At 48.1% G+C, this 17065-nt stretch overlaps 1 protein-coding gene across 2 annotated transcripts in view; it reads left to right on the top strand.

Moving 5' to 3' along the window:
• The window catches only part of LOC308576598 (alpha-2-macroglobulin-like protein 1), a 59885-nt gene that overhangs the window by 19533 nt on the left and 23287 nt on the right, over positions 1–17065 (top strand). The window contains exons 13-20 of one of the 2 annotated variants that reach the window (XM_081176159.1): positions 455–691; positions 6281–6344; positions 7803–7948; positions 10880–11026; positions 11606–11770; positions 14382–14472; positions 14812–14968; positions 16240–16465. In XM_081176159.1, the coding sequence (XP_081032285.1) occupies positions 455–691; positions 6281–6344; positions 7803–7948; positions 10880–11026; positions 11606–11770; positions 14382–14472; positions 14812–14968; positions 16240–16465 (1233 nt within the window). The remainder of the gene's footprint in view (positions 1–454; positions 692–6280; positions 6345–7802; positions 7949–10879; positions 11027–11605; positions 11771–14381; positions 14473–14811; positions 14969–16239; positions 16466–17065) is intronic. The other variant, XM_081176158.1, reaches the window with a different exon arrangement.

Raw genomic sequence — 17065 nt, 5'->3', positions numbered from 1 at the left:
GCCACACCCTTTCACAGCTGTGCCCCTTCTAAATTTGTAAGTTTGTGCTTTTCTTAAGATGTTTAGCATGGATTGGGGTGTTATCATGGTTGGTTTGTATCCAAGCTCTGTTACTTTATTATGGGGGGGGGGGTGTATGAAAAATTATTTTGTTGTTGTTGTTGTTGCTAGCAGCTTATAATTTGAAATAACAAATAAAGGGTTTATTTTGTTCCTTTTCACTTTTGCTTATTTATCCTATGCATGTGCCTGCTGGAACTTTTGCAAATGAGCCTTAATACACTTTCCTTTTATCATTAACCTATGTCATCGTTGACAACTCATCAGTACAATTAACTTTCCAATTTCTTTTGTATTTTAACCTCTGACATGCATCTGGTTCTTTCAGTCACCAACCAAAAACATTTGACCTATTGTTTGTTTCTGATGCCTCCTGTCCCTTTTTGCTTTCTAGGGCAGGTACACTATTTCAAAGCAGACTGAGCCCATTTCCTTTGACTTCCTGGCGACAATACGGAATGAAGCTTTCCTATGGCTGATGCCCTTCTACTCAGAAAGCAACAGTTTCCTCGAGATCCAGCATGTGGAGGAAGAGCTGCCCTGTGGAAAAGACCAGGAAGTGCTGGTGGATTACATCCTTGATCGGAAAGAGCTGGGCCCGGAAGCCGACCACGTAGATTTCTATTACTTGGTGAGTGTCTAGCAATTGGTGGAAACGCCTGGAGCAATATGAGAAAGAGAAGCAAATCCTGTACGGGGGGGGGGGGGAGGAAAGAAAAAAAGGAAGAAGAAGAAAAATGCAAGCTTGAAGAAGAGACAGTATTAAAGAAGGTGAGAAAGAATCTCAGCAGAGAGAGAGAGAAAACAGAAGACTAACAGGAAAACTGTGGGAATGTTCAGGGATGCAGGAAAGGATATATTGTTTGATTATATCCTTTCCAACTTGTGTTAACAATTTCTGCAATTTAGCAGAGTAACATTCCCCTTTTTAAACTTGCACAGCGGATGCGTTTGCTCAGACTCGCTAAAGCCTCCAAAATAACTATCCTTGGTAATTTCCCCTTTAGTCCCTCATAAAAAGATAGACACGACACAATCTTCTATAAAGTATAAAAAGAGTTTACTCACTCACTCATTCTGTTCACAGATGGATCCCAGAAGGCAGACTTAAGTTACAAAAGTAATATACCTGGAATCTATCCCATAGAGAGACAGCTCCTTTGTCCTCTCTTGGCTGGAAGCCAAGAGAGCACCTTAGGATAAGCAGATGTTGCTTCTTCGACGAATGTAGTCAGAGAGATGGCGGCCTCCACTGAGGTATTTTGTTACCTGCATAGGTGAGGCCACGCCCACCTCTGGTCACATGTAGAGGAAGTCTGTCCCAGCCTAGGAGGAAACAGTTCCAACTGGCTGGTGCAGACTTCCCCTTTTTATGTTCACTCTAGGGATGTTGTACTTGACTGCTCTTGTGTTTCACATCCCACAAAAACTGCTAAAAAGAGCTTTTGCTCAAGCAGAGATTTTTCTCAGACTTATGTTGATGGGACACTTTGCCACTAATAATGACCTGAAAGAAGTAGAAAACTTGGGGAGGGGCAGAAATAAGACATCCTCTTTACTGCACATTCATGACCATTTATGCTCATGATCCTATTTGGGCGGCTGCAAGCAATCCCATTTCCAATACTGTTTGCACTTGCGAAAGTTTTGGGGTAGTCACACCACTTCACTTCCAATCAGTGCACATCCTGTAACTTCCTGCTGAAACCCCATAACTTTATATACCACCAGTGTTTGGGTTTATGTTTGTTCTTTTGCTGTGCTATAGCCCCTCCAGACAGCAATACAGTGGTGCCCCGCAAGACGAATGCCTCGCAAGACGGAAAACCCGCAAGACGAAAGGGTTTTCTGTTTTGGAGGCACTTCGCAAGACGAATTTCCCTATGGGCTTGCATCGCAAGACGAAAGCCCATAGGGAAATGCTGGCGGTCGGGAGCAAAGACTTTCGCCCACAGCCGGCCTTCAGAAGAGGACCTCTTCTGAAGGCCGGCGGGGGGCAAAAGTCTTTGCTCCCCCCCGCCTGCCTTCCCCCCCCCCCCCGCCTGCCCCGGGCGATCTTAAAATGCTGGCGGGCGGGAGCGAAGCGTTCGCTGCCGACCCCCAGCATTTTAAAATCTCCAAGGGACAGCAGAGAAGTCTCTGTCCCTGGGAGATTTTAAAATGCTGGGGGTCGGGAGCGAAGCGTTAGCTGCCGACCCCCAGCATTTTAAAATCTCCCCCTGTCCCGGGGAGATTTTAAAATGCTGGGGGTCGGGAGTGAAGCGTTAGCTGCCGACCCCCAGCATTTTAAAATCTCCCCCTGTCCCGGGGAGATTTTAAAATGCTGGGGGTCGGGAGTGAAGCGTTAGCTGCCGACCCCCAGCATTTTAAAATCTCCCCGTGTCCCGGGAAGGTTTTAAAATGCTGGGGGTCGGGAGCGAAGCGTTAGCTGCTGACCCCCAGCATTTTAAAATCTCCCCCTGTCCCGGGGAGATTTTAAAATGCTGGGGGTCGGGAGCGAAGCGCTGCCGACCCCCAGCATTTTAAAATCTCCCCGTGTCCCGGGAAGGTTTTAAAATGCTGGGGGTCGGGAGCGAAGCGCTGCCGACCCCCAGCATTTTAAAATCTCCCCGTGTCCCGGGGAGGTTTTAAAATGCTGGGGGTCGGGAGCGAAGCGCTGCCGACCCCCAGCATTTTAAAATCTCCCCGTGTCCCGGGAAGGTTTTAAAATGCTGGGGGTCGGGAGCGAAGCGCTGCCGACCCCCAGCATTTTAAAATCTCCCCGTGTCCCGGGGAGGTTTTAAAATGCTGGGGGTCGGGAGCGAAGCGCTGCCGACCCCCAGCATTTTAAAATCTCCCCGTGTCCCGGGGAGGTTTTAAAATGCTGGGGGTCGGGAGCGAAGCGCTGCCGAACCCCAGCATTTTAAAATCTCCCCGTGTCCCGGGGAGGTTTTAAAATGCTGGGGGTCGGGAGCGAAGCGCTGCCGAACCCCAGCATTTTAAAATCTCCCCGGGACACGGGGAGATTTTAAAATGCTGCTCCGAAGGGGGGGCGGGGACACCTGCCCCAGCCGCCCCACTTCGGAAAGCTGTTCCGAAGTGGGGCAGGGGGGTGGGGACACCTGCCCCCGCCGCCCCACTTCGGAAAGCTGTTCCGAAGGGGGGCGGGGGGCGGGGACACCTGCCCCCGCCGCCCCACTTCGGAAAGCTGTTCCGAAGTGGGGAGGGGGGCGGGGACACCTGCCCCAGCCGCCCCACTTCGGAAAGCTGTTCCGAAGTGGGGTGGGGGGGCGGGGACACCTGCCCCAGCCGCCCCACTTCGGAAAGCTGTTCCGAAGTGGGGAGGGGGGGCGGGGACACCTGCCCCCGCCGCCCCACTACGGAAAGCTGTTCCGAAGTGGGGAGGGGGGGCGGGGACACCTGCCCCCGCCGCCCCACTTCGGAAAGCTGTTCCGAAGTGGGGAGGGGGGGCGGGGACACCTGCCCCAGCCGCCCCACTTCGGAAAGCTGTTCCGAAGTGGGGAGGGGGGGCGGGGACACCTGCCCCCGCCGCCCCACTTCGGAAAGCTGTTCCGAAGTGGGGAGGGGGGGCGGGGACACCTGCCCCCGCCGCCCCACTTCGGAAAGCTGTTCCGAAGTGGGGAGGGGGGGCGGGGACACCTGCCCCCGCCGCCCCACTTCGGAAAGCTGTTCCGAAGTGGGGAGGGGGGGCGGGGACACCTGCCCCAGCCGCCCCACTTTGGAAAGCTGTTCCGAAGTGGGGCAGGGGGCGGGAACACCTTCTGAAGGCGGGCAGGGGGCGAAAGTCTTTGTCCCCCCTGCCTGCCTTCCCAGGGGCTTTTAAATCGCCCCGGACAGCGGAGAAGTCCTCCGCTGTCCGGGGCGATTTTAAAATGCCGCCGCCAGCATTTTAAGATCGCCCCGGACAGCGGAGAAATCCTCCGCTGTCCCAGGGTTTTTTAAAATGCTGGGGGTGGGAAGAAAAGCCCTTGTCCCCCCCCCCCAGCCTTCAGAAGAGGTCCGGGGGCAGACTGTCCCCGGACCTGGTCTGAAGGCGGTTTCCCTAGGAACGCATTAATTGATTTTCAATGCATTCCTATGGGAAACCGTGCATCGCAAGACGAAAAACTCGCAAGATGAAGAGACTTGCGGAACGAATTAATTTCGTCTTGCGAGGCACCACTGTAATGTGGAAGCATTGCAGAACAAACTAAACAGAATAAATCCACCATCCTTAACACACCATTACTGTGTCAAGAACACACTGAGGAATACACCCCCAATAAAATACTACTGGGCTGGAGTGGCCCTTGATTTACATCAGATTGAATATCATGTGTAAGGGATGTGGGTGGCGCTGTGGGTTAAACCACAGAGCCTAGGGCTTGCCGATCAGAAGGTCGGTGGTTTGAATCCCCGCGATGGGATGAGCTCCCATTGCTCTGTCCCTGCTCCTGCCAACCTAGCAATTTGAAAGCACGTCAAAGTGCAAGTAGATAAATAGGTATCGCTCCGGCGGGAAGGTAAACGGCATTTCTGTGCGCTGCTCTGGTTTGCCAGAAGCAGCTTAGACATGCTGGCCACATGACCCGGAAGCTGTACGCCGGCTCCCTCAGCTAATATAGCGAAATGAGCGCCACAACCTCAGAGTCGGCCACGACTGGACCTAATGGTCAGGGGTCTGTTTACCTTTACCTTTAATATCATGTGTGAAGTTTAAACCTGCATATATTCTCCAGAACATCCAAATATGAAAGTGTCAAGTGCCATAAGTGCTGTGTGTATGTGTGTGTGTTAGGGAGGGGCAGACAGGTACGATTTAGGGGAAGTGGGCAAGGTTTGATGCCACTAACCTGAGGTTAAATTAAATGGTAAAAGAGAGATCTAAGAGCAGGGGTCGGTAACCTGCTGCCCATGGGCCACAAGCAGCCCACGGGGGTCATTTAAACAGCCCACGAGCTGCCCCTGAACCAAGCCGCCTGCTCGACGAGTCCCTGCATGCTGTGCTAAACCAGTGCAGTGCAGAGCGGGGACTCGCTTCCCCGGCGCTGGAAATCACGCCTGCGCAGATGCGATCCAGCCCCCGGAGCGATCTCTGCGGGAGTGAAGCGGCCCAGGTGAGGTAAACCTTGCTGACCCCTGTCTAAGAGTATTTGTTGTGGTTACTTTTTTAAACATTGTAAGGCTGATATCAGTGTTATCAGTATAATATGAACAGTATAATATGCTTTTCAGAAGCAAAGGCATTTTGCTCTTAGCACGCACACCTAGTATATAGGGGTTTCAAAATCACAATAACAAGAAACAGGGAGCTTGCCAGACACAGAGATGCTGCTGAGGAAAAAGCTCATTTGACCATCCCAGGTCAGCTCTGTTCTCTCCTCCAGTCCCAGTTGATTCCTGTCAGCATTCGTCTTCTGTCCTCTGGGTCTTGCTACGATGCTCTTACTTCTTCCTTGACTACCTCACTTCCATCTAACCTCTGCAGGGGCGCTTCAGAAATAACATTGTGTGTGCTCTGAAAGCAATAAAATAGAATGAATGCCATTCATGGTGTGGAAAGGGTGTGTGTCAGGACTAAGGCGCCGGGACAGAGGTTTCCCCAATCAGTGCACCGTTTTCCCAATTAGCATTTTTCTTCTTCCACAGCTGCATTTGCCATACTGGTGAAAATATATAGTTATCAGTATTCCCTGCCTCTCTGATCTGGTGCTCTCCTCCTCCACCTCCTCCTCTTCTTAGAAAATTGGGAAATCCTGATCCCATATCTCCTGGGCTACAAGTAATTTGGCCCTCGGGTGTTCTCCCTAAAAATGCATTGTGTGAATAAGACAAATGTCTTTTCAGACACCTATATCAGACACGCAACTGCCATGGTATCTGTACTGTGACCACATCTTTCCAGTGGCATAGCGTGGGGGGTGCAGGGGGGGCTGGCCGCACTGGGCGCAACATCTGGGGGTTAGGGTTAGGGGGCGCAAATCCATGGGTTAGGGGGCGCAAATTACTTGCCTTGCCCCGGGTGCTGACAACCCACGCTACGCCACTGCATCTTTCTCTCCCTCAGAACTCAAGATATCTCAAAATCTCACTGCTAGCCTATGGTCTTCCTACAGCAAAATCCATGAGTCTAGTCTTTCCCTGTCTCACTCCCCTCTCCCTTTTTCTGTATCTCTAGTGCCAAAGAGGTGAGGGCTGGCTCTTGCTTTTGTCCCTGGCCTAACATATTGTCTCCCTGCAGATTGTGTCCAAAGGGAAGATTGCTTTCAGTGGAAAGAAGCAGGTGCCAATTGGCCAGGATGAGAGTAAGTGGGAGAACTATGCTGTTCCATCAAATAAGCCTCATGGGAAGCACAATGTGTTATCAAGATGAACTTGCTTGGTGCGCCTGATCTGCCTGGTCTGGTGTTTCTTTCAGTTATTATTTATTCCATTTCAAACCCACCTTTCAAACAGGCCATTTCAGATCTGCAAGGCAACCTATGATAAGAGCAGAATAAAATAATAACACCATGCTAAAAATACTATAAAATTTCAAATTAAGGTATCATATCAGAAACAGTCATTGCCAGCAGCATGAGATCTAGTAAAACAATAGCACAAAACATAGAGTTGATGTATGAACTGAGTCCTAATGTTATGCTTTCTTCTTTGGCCCATTATAATTATACAGCAGAAGATCTGAACTGACATGAAAAATCCCAAATAATCTCCCTATTTTAATTGTCCCTCCGTGTGTGGGTGAGACTGTCATCACGCAGCAGTTTGCTTGGCTTCCAATAGGTGGCATTGCAAACTGCAGTGTGATCACAGCCTTCTGAAAGCTGCTGAGCGATCTTAGCAGCTTTGGAGTATGAGAAGAGAAACAGAGGCGGGAGACAGAAGTGGGCATTCCAGGGGCGCTGGAAGAGGCAGTAGGTTTGGTGAGAGGGTTGGGGTTTGGTGCAGAGTTGGTGAGTGAAGCGACACAAGCAGGGGTGCAACCCCAGCTTGGAGAGCATGTACAGTGATAGACATAACTTCCTGACACTGAGCAGAATTAAACCTTAGGAGCGATTCCTGAGGTTTTTCACTTGGCAAAGATCTCATTCTAAAGGTTTTGTTTTTAAGCAGTTGTGGGTTAAACCACAGAGCCTAGGACTTGCCGATCAGAAGGTCAACGGTTCAAATCCCTGCTCCTGCCAACCTAGCAGTTCAAAAGCACGTCAAAGTGCAAGTAGATAAATAGGTACCACTCCGGCGGGAAGGTAAACAGCGTTTCTGTGCACTGCTTTGGTTTGCCAGAAGCAGCTTAGTCATGCTGGCCACATGACCCGGAAGCTGTACGCCGGCTCCCTCGGCCAATAAAGCGATATGAGCACCGCAACCCCAGAGTCGATCACGACTGGACCTAATGGTCAGGGGTCCCTTTACCTTTACTATCAGATCCACAGTCAGTGTCTTCAGGTAAGGTGAATTACCAAAGTGGACTGCTAGGCGGACCTAAACAGATGGAAACAGGTTTATTTTAGAACTCACCACGTGGTGCAGAACGGAATTTCTTCTTGGCAAGAAACCAGTTATTAGGTTGAAGACATGAGGGTTGGAATACTCCTGCAATGCGCAGGTGGGCTGGCTGTGTTTGGGGTGGGTCTCTTTGATTTCTTAGCTTTACTACCATCTGGTAGAAGTGAGATTCACAGGGATGTTTTTTCTCACGCTGTAAGACATGGTTGCTCTCCTTCTCTTTCCTTTCCCACCATTCTCCCTTCCCCCTGACCCAGCTCTGAAAGGAACCTTCTCCCTCACCTTGTCTACGAGCTCTGACCTGGCACCCACAGTCAGGCTTCTGCTGTACGCTGTGTTTCTGGATGGCGAGGTGGCGGCTGACGTGGATAATTTCAGAATAGAGAAGTGCTTCAAACAGAAGGTTAGTACATATAGTTCCTGGGACAGCTAAGTGGCGCACAGGGCAAGAAGGGAGCACATATTATACATATAGATTCAGGTAGGTAGCCGTGTTGGTCTGACGCAGTCAAAATATATTTTTAAAAAATTAAAAAATTGTCCAGTAGCACCTTAGAGACCAACTAAGTTTGTTCTTTGTATAAGCTTTCATGTGCATGCACACTTCTTCAGATGCCAAGGACAAACTTAATTGGTCTCTAAGGTGCTACTGGACAATTTTTTATTTTTTATATATATGTTATGCATATGTGTGGCTCAAGGCAGATGGGCTGAAAGTTCTGTGATCGAGCCATCACTCTCCATATTTGCACCCATTTTGCTTTCTCACTAGGATGGTTTAAATCACACACACACATTGGCAAGCATTACAATAGTGCATGACATTCAGTGGTGTAGCATGGGGGGCATGGCTTTGCTAGTCCTGCTCAGCGGGACCTGAGCATTGTCCATCGCTGTGGCTGGAGAGAGCAGCGTAAGATGGGGGAAAGAGCAGGAGAGTCCCAGGAGCCACAAACTCAGCTGCCGCCACCTTCTCTCCAGTCCACTCCAGTGTGGTGTAGTGGTTAAGAGCGGTAAACTCGTAATCTGGTGAACGGGGTTCGCGTCTCCGCTCCTCCACATGCAGCTGCTGGGTGACCTTGGGCTAGTCACACTTCTCTGAAGTCTCTCAGCCCCACTCACCTCACATAGTGTTTGTTGTGGGGGAGGAAGGGAAAGGAGAATGTGAGCCACTTTGAGACGCCTTCGGGTAGTGATAAAGCGGGATATCAAATCCAAACTCTTCTCCTCTTCTTCTCTTCCACTCGTATCCTTGACCTGCTCCATTCTGGCCAACAACTGGCCACTTCTGTTGCTCTGCCTCTATTGTTAGCTCATTCTCTGAGCATCCAGCTACTGCTTTGCCACTGTAAGAAAGAAGGAAAGGAATACACTGGGGTGGTGTTTGCAAGGTGGATTCCAAGTAGGAAATGCACAGAGTTCTGTGAGATACAGTGTTTAAAAATAAAGCAAGCAATGTATGTTGTCAGGGGTTCAGGAGCAGAGGCGAGGGCAAGGGAGGAAACAGAGAGCGAGGGGGAGGAGTCCGAAGGAAAGATGAGCGATGACGAAGACCCAAGATCTCCGAGTCTTTCCAGTGAATCGGAAGATTCACAGAAAGGAGCGCCAGTGGCCAGAGCGAGGGGGGAGATTAAGGGGACACCCCAGGAAAAAGGGACAAAAGGGGGTTCAGAGAGCAGCAGTTGGAAATCGCGGCCAACGTCCCCAACAGAGCGCAGTGGGGAGGAAGGGCGCCAGGTATCGGGATCCGGCGGCTCGCCGCAGGGGGGAGGGCATGAGTCAGGAGTGGCCACACCTCCATCGGGGAGCGAAGGAACGGTCAAGCGGAAAGTGGGAGGTTGGGCGCGCGCGCCAAGTTCAAATGCACAGGAAGGCGGCAGAGTAAGCAGCCCGGAAAGGGAGCCAGGTCCTAAAGCCCGCCGCAAGGAGACAGAAGGGTCCGGGGGGTCAGCGTCAGAAGAGTCCAGGAAGGAAGAGACCACGGGGGGCAGAGGGACCCAGAGAAGGAGGGAAAGGCGGAAAAGGTGGAGTAAGGCGAGGTTATTAAGTTGGTGTACAGGAGGCGGGGACTCAGACGGAGCTTCGCCGGTCTAGCTGATAAGACGTAGGGCTGCATGCGGCAGTTTGAAATTGGAAACTGTAACTCAATAAAGACTTTTATAAAGTGAACGCTGGCTAGCGTGATCCTCTGTGAGCTAGGATCTGGAAGCAGCCCTGACATATGTGAAACAATCCTGCAGTACACTGGAGCATTGCTTTATGTACAGTGGTACCTCAGGTTAAGTACTTAATTCGTTCCAGAGGTCCGTACTTAACCTGAAACTGTTCTTAACCTGAAGCACCACTTTAGCTAATGGGGCCTCCCACTGCTGCCACGCCGCCAGAGCACAATTTCTGTTCTCATCCTGAAGCAAAGTTCTTAACCTGAAGCACTATTTCTGGGTTAGCGGAGTCTGTAACCTGAAGCGTATGTAACCCGAGGTACCACTGTATTTTAAGCACTGACAAAATGAACAAGGATTGTTCCGCACTTCGGTTCCCAAACATGGTAAAATTTACAATCTCTGGATTTCTGCAAATATTAACTTCACACACACACTTCCTAAATTAAGTACAGCCATACCTTGGTTTTCTAACAGCTTAGTTCTCGAACGTTTTGGCTCCCCAACGTCGCAAACCCAAAAGTGACTGTTCCGGTTTGCGAACTATTTTTGGAAACCGAACATCCAATGGGGCTTCTGTGGCTTCTGATTGGCTGCAGGAGCTTCCTGCAGCCAATCAGAAGCCACACTTTGGTTTTTGAACGTTTTGGAAGTCGAACAGACTTCCGGAATGGATTCCATTTGACTTCCAAGATACGACTGTAATGCTGTTGACCATGGTTAGGCTGGGTTTCACTGGAGTTGAAGACGTAGGGTAACACATAATCACCAGCAACTTTACAGATCACCCCTCTGAAATAATAGTGTGTTTCACACCTGAATAAATAGCACTGTAATTATGGCGAAAAAATTTTAAAAGTAAAAGTAAAAAAAACCTAGATGACGTGACAATAGTGGGGAAACATAAATGCAAAGGAATGCAGTGATCAGAGTAAACATCATCTAGATCAGTCAGTGCAACCTGCTGCCCTCCAAATGCCTGGGGCTGATGTGAGCTGTAGTCAAAAACATCTGGAAGAAGGGTACCAAGCTGATCTAGATTCTATATAAAAACTGAGTGAATGAGAGGAGAAAAATAGTAGTCTTCCCTCTGCATCTTTTCTTTCTTTGGTGTTCTAAATTAATGCTTTTCAGTTCAGGTTTTCCATCTGAAAATCTGTCTCCATCTGCAGGTGACTCTGGGCTTCTCTGAGACAGAGGAACTTCCAGGGGCAAAGGTCAACCTGCAAATCGAAGCTGCCCCTGGCGCACTGTGCTCTCTCCGTGCTGTGGACAAAAGCGTCGCGCTGAAGGAAAATGCAACACTGACCCCAGAGGAAGTAAGAGAGCCCATCCTTCCCACTTAGGCTCAATCAATTCCACTATTATTGCCTCTGATAAGGCCTGATAAGTTTTGATGGATGCAATAATGGAATACTAAACGGTTTAGTTTTTGTAAACTATGCAGGGATTTATGATATGCAAAATGATCAATAGAAAGAGAAGAAGGGAAGTCATTAATATTTTAAGATTGTTTAAATGAGTTTTTTAAATTGTAAAACAGAAATTTAATAAAAATTACATTTTTTAAAAAAAATAATAATTCTAATTCCAGTATTATTCCTCCTCTACCATTGACCTAAAAAAAGAGGCAGGCTACATTATAGTACAGGAAGAACACTTGTCAACTCAAATACAATTTTGTGGAGATAAGTACCTCTGTAGTTATATTCACCAGAATGAATATAAACACAGCAGATACCACAACTTAATCCCAAGAATGAAATTAAATGGGCGTGACCTGGAGTAAGATGGAATGAAATTCAAGGTTATGCATTTTGGGATAAAAAATGTTCATATCAACTGTGGGACATGTTAACTGGTCAGCTCAAACTCAATCCAGAAATCTCTGCTTTCAGGTGTATCAACATATTGAGTCTAGTCTGATTGGCTCCAGAGGGTTTTACTTTGACCTGGAAGACTTTGAGCCATATCCTTGTCTACCTTCTGAGCATCTAAAGACAAAACGGGCCATTATGGCCCCCTGGTTCCAAACCCAGGCTGATGCCTACAGCCTGTTCAAAGTGAGTACCATCTGTTCCTAATCCAGTCTTCTCTGAAACCTCCTTTGTTTTGGGTTGTCAGTGGCATACATTGTGATGGTTCCAAGGATCATTAAATAAGGAGGAGCTTCCAAGGTTTGTCCTGTGATTTACAGCTCATGGTTTTTCTGGGACTGTTAAACTATGAGCCCAGATTCAGATGACACACTAAACCAATCTATAGATAAGCTCAGCGCAGCAACAACTGAGGAGCAAAGAGAACTCAGTGAGTCAGGAACTCTCTAAAGCTTGCATTTTGCAGGTATGTCATATAATCTGGATGCCATATAATTGTAACAGAGACGGAGATGGTTGAGGCTAGTGCATCATCTTGTCATGTTGCTTGAAAGCATGTTGTTTGTCATGCTTTCTGCTTATGCATGCTGAGAATGTAGATAGTTTCCTTGAAGGGATGAAGCCTACCAGCTGATCCTTGCCCTTCTTGGCTAGTGAAATCTGCCAGACCTGGGCAGGGATGTGGACTTCAGAAGTCCTCCTGAAGACTTATTTCCAGTCTGGCTTCAGACTCAGTTTTGGAACTGAAAAGGACTTTTCCTGCTTCTCTTGGATCTTTCAGCAGCTTTCAGTACTATCAACCATGGTATCCTTCTGGACCACTTGTCCAGTCTACAGCAGCTCCAGTTCTTCTTGGAGAATTGGTCTCAGAAAATGGCGTTGGGGGATTTCCATTCCAATGGGATTTCTTGGGGTTCTGTTCTATTGCCCAAGCTTATCCGTATCCACATGAGAAGTCATTTGGAGGTTTGGGCTGAAGTGTCATTAGTATGTAGATGGAACCCAGTTTCCACCTGCTTGTCCCAGGAGGGCTGTTGAAATTATGAATCAGTGTTTGGAGACTGTACAAGGTTGGAAAAGCGTAAACAATTGGAACTTAATCTTGATGAGACTAAGGTGCTGTTGGTGCTACTTGGGAAAGCTTATATGATGGTGTTGGCCAGGGATGCCTTATTACCAGCGTCATCTGTTATGCTAGCTGTAACCCTATTTGGAGAGCACCAAATTTACAATTGTTGTCCATGCACTAGTGACTTCCAGGCTAGACAAGTGCAGTGCACTCTTATTTTGAAGATGGTTTAGAAACCTCAACTATGGCAGAATGCAACCGCCTGACTACTAGTTAAGGCTGAGTGGCTGAATATTGTGCCACTAAGGCAGGGGTAGGCAACCTAAGGCCCGTGAGCTGGATGCGGCCCAATCGCCTTCTCAATCCGGCCCACGGATCAGCGTGTTTTTACATGAGTTTTTGCATGAGTAGAATGTGTCCTTTTATTTAAAATGTATCTCTGGGTTATTTGTGAGGCCTGCCTGGTGTTTTTACATGAGCAGAATGTGTGCTTTTATTTAAAATGCATCTCTGGGTTATTTGTGGGGCATAGGAATTCGTTCATTTCCCCCCCAAAATATAGTCTGGCCCACCACATGGTCTGAGGGACAGTGGACCGGCCCACGGCTGAAAAAGGTTGCTGACCCTCACTAAGGCATTTCCAGGCCAAGCTCAAAGTCCTGGTTATAACCTTAAAACCCATTAATGGTTGAGGACCAGGTTCTCTTAAGGACTGCCTGCACCTGTTACAATCTGCCCATACTTTAAGATCCTATTTGGAGATTTCTGGAGTTGCCAGTCTGTGCAAATAATTAGGCTGATGGACACACACAACAGGGCCTTTTCAGAAGTGGCTCCACAATTATGGAATATGTTTCTAAGTGAGATCAGGCAAGCATTAAGGCCCATTGCTCATTTTTAATGGGCCTTAATGACCCTTTTTATCATGAATTTGGGAAGCTAATCTGGATTATCAGTGGTGGCTGTTGTGGTGATGGCTGTTTTAGAGCTAGATGAGCTATTTTGTTGGTTTGTATGTTCGCAGGATAGAATTGGATGTTTTGATTTTTCAACTGCCTTTCCTGTTAGATTTTATGAATTTGAGAGGCAGCTTGCCTGAAAAGTGGTCTATAGGCCATTCAAATATAAATAAATAAATAGTGTTCCACAAAGAACGGGGGGGGGGGGACATGATACAATGCACATGAAGTGGGAAGCATAACACACCAGTGTGTTTCTGTGAAATGTGTGCCCGTGCGTGCCTATAAATCTGGAGCTACATTTTGTAATCTTAAAAGAGGAATGGGCTTCTGTTTTGTGGTCTATATGTGCATTCTTGTAACGTGGGAATATAAAGTAGTGACCTAAAAATGTCAATTTCAGAGTCTTCAGAGAAATCGTTTTCCTTGAAGCAAAGATATGAAGCCAACAGGGCCAAAAATATTGCCTAGCTGATCTTGATGAGAGCCAAATGAGCTTTCAGATAAACCTCATCTCCTCCTCTATTTCCCTTGATTGACACCTGAGCAGAGATTAATGTTGTAACACAACGTAATATGCAGCGTGTGAGTCTCAAATCATTTCTGTGGAATTGTGGGTCAAACCTTGTACACATCCATTATTGGAACGCAGAGCATTTTGCAATGATTTCCCTGCCAGAGATTAAAATGACCTTGCCTCATAGAATTTTTCTTTCATTTCATGTTGCTCTCATATGCCATCCCTCACTTTTCTCTTTGATTTTTACAGCAATTAAATATGAAAGTTATAACCAACACCAAAATTAAGAAGCCAGTGTCCTGTAAATTGCCAGAAATGGAACCTGTTCGCTATGGCTTAGGTGAGAATCACAATCATAATTTGACAGTTTCTCAACTGGAGCCTCCCTTTGGCAGGGTGGGATATAACAAGACTCATCCTTTTTATCTACCGTACCTTTCCTTTTATTGAACCCTTGGCTAGAGACAGATCATGCTTTTAAAGAGCTGTATAGGTTTTTGAAGCATTGCAGAAGCGCAAGCATGCAAAATCTGTGAACAGAAATAATTATGGGAGGAATTTGCAAATATTTATCATGGGAAATGATTGCCCATCAGATTCCAGGAAGGGGATGGATTTCCATTCCCAGTTCTCTCCTGCTTGACCGTCTTTGATTTCTGCTTCTTTGATTTCTGCAAAGGAGTAGGAGTAGGTGGCATGGCACCGGGTGCGCCTAATGTTGTTTCCAGGAGTGAAGTGGTGCCTGAGGCTTTTTCTTCGGTCCCCGGGAAAGGAGAGGAAGCCAAACCCAGGACGTACTTTCCAGAGACTTGGGTTTGGGCTCTGGTCCCTGTCAAGTAAGTAAAACTCTGCTGGGGAGGGAACCAAATGCCATGTAGGAACAAGAAGTATCTTGCTTGGCCATCACTTATTTAGCGCTCACCTTTTGCTCCATGCTTCCCAGGCACAGACCCACAATCTAAAGCTCCTTCTACAAGCCTTTGCTTTTGTTTGGCTTTGTTGCTCTGGAGCTTTTTCCACCAAAAACTCGGCCTTTAAAGTTGAAGTGCAACAAACATCTATTTGGGTTTTCTGAGGCTTGATGTTTGCTCCGATTTGACATTTTGCTCTTCTTCTTCCACTCAGCTGGCATTATCTTAAGGCTGTATTTTGTATTGTACATTGGCGTTTTATATAATAATTTCAAAAATGCATCTTTCTAATGTTTCTCTGAAAGCCTGCCCAGTGCCAGAAGTTTATGCTTATATCACTTACGAACCGGAGGTGAGCATTTGTAATTTTGTGGGGCTCGAATGGTGTCATTATACTGCTCATTATCATGCAGTATATACTTGCTCTACGGGAGCACAGGGGACGGGGGGTGGGACTCTAGTAAAGTGGAAAATTCCACATAAATAGGCAACTGTTCTGTTCTTCCCACTGATTGCAAGTTTGTACCAACAGCGGGGGGGACGTGGGTGGCGCTGTGGCTTAAACCACAGAGCCTAGGGCTTGCCGATCAGAAGGTCGGCGGTTTGAATCCCCGAGATGGGGTGAGCTCCCGTTGCTCGGTTCCAGCTCCTGCCAACCTAGCAGTTCGAAAGCACAACAAAGGGCAAGTAGATGAATAGGCACCGCTCCAGCAGGAAGATAAACGACGTTTCCATGCGCTGCTCTGGTTCGCCAGAAGCGGCTTAGTCATGCTGGCCACATGACCCGGAAGCTGTACGCCAGCTCCCTCGGCCAATAAAGCGAGATGAGCTCCGCAACCCCAGAGTTGGTCATGACCGGACCTAATGGTCAGGGGTCCCTTTACCTTTACCTTTACCAACAGCAGGAGTGCAGACCTCTCTGTAATATATCCTGAAGAAGGTTTCTCTTTTCTTGAGGCCCACAACATTTTCACAAACACCAGTGGCAGAGAGTATAAACTCCTATACTGCCGTCTCCAAATTCCTCTATTCTGATTGAGACCTAGCACAGAACTAGAGGCTTGGTTAAACTCATACTCGGAGGTGTGCTCCTCTTACCAAACAAACTTATATTCTGGTGATATAGGTTTTGCCTTAGCAGTGAACGACTCAATTTTCTTGTCACTGAGGGAGTGACCTCTCTTCCTGTTCTTCAGCGAGGAGGGGAAAGCAACTTACCCGGTCACCGCTCCAGACACGATCACGGAGTGGAACGCTGATGCCTTCTGTGTGGCTGACATTGGCTTCGGACTCGCCCAGCAAGCCAAGTTCCGGGTCTTCCAGCCATTTTTTGTGGATATGAGCCTGCCGTATTCTGTGGTCCGTGGGGAGACCTTGCTGCTAAAGTCCACTGTCTTCAATTACATGAAGGAATGTATCCAGGTTAGTGACCATTGAGAACAAGCAAACAAGCTTCCCTTATATGTGTATCCAGAAAGAAAGGGATGGGGGGAACCCCACAAGATAGAGATGGAGGCTGGGGGGGCTGGACTTCACCAGGGCCTTGCCCTTCCTACACCTGCACTCACATGTCTCTCCCAAGGGACAGGTCAGAATTTTTCCCTCCCCCCCCCCACTCTGCATTCAGTGTTGAGGGGACAGCTTGCATTTCTTGCTGTGGGTGAGGAAACAGAAGCTCCACTTTGGATGTGCCACAGAAGTGTGGACAACAGGAAGCGCAAGGCAGCCCCATCCCCTTCATGGCAGAAGAGGTCCATAGAGCACATTCCCTCCTGGGAACCTGCAGTTTTCCTTCCACAGCAACCCCTGAGTGTGCTTTAAATGTGTGGTGTGTGCACAGCCCCATATGCAACACAGCCTTATTGCTGCAAGAGACTAGAAAGCCACCCAGTCTGATCTGCTGCCAAGGCCTAGGGATGCCCATCTACTGCCCCCTTCCTCTTCCCCACAGCCGCAATCCAGGCCACCAGCTGAAGAGCTTCATGAAGGGCTCACAGAACAACAGCCATGAGGGGTTTGTGT

The sequence above is a fragment of the Podarcis bocagei genome (assembly GCF_964188305.1).
Source record: "Podarcis bocagei genome assembly, chromosome: 17".
Classification (NCBI taxonomy): Eukaryota; Metazoa; Chordata; class Lepidosauria; order Squamata; family Lacertidae; genus Podarcis; species Podarcis bocagei.
Note: the sequence above shows the minus strand (reverse complement) of the source record. Positions and strands in the feature narration are given on the sequence as shown.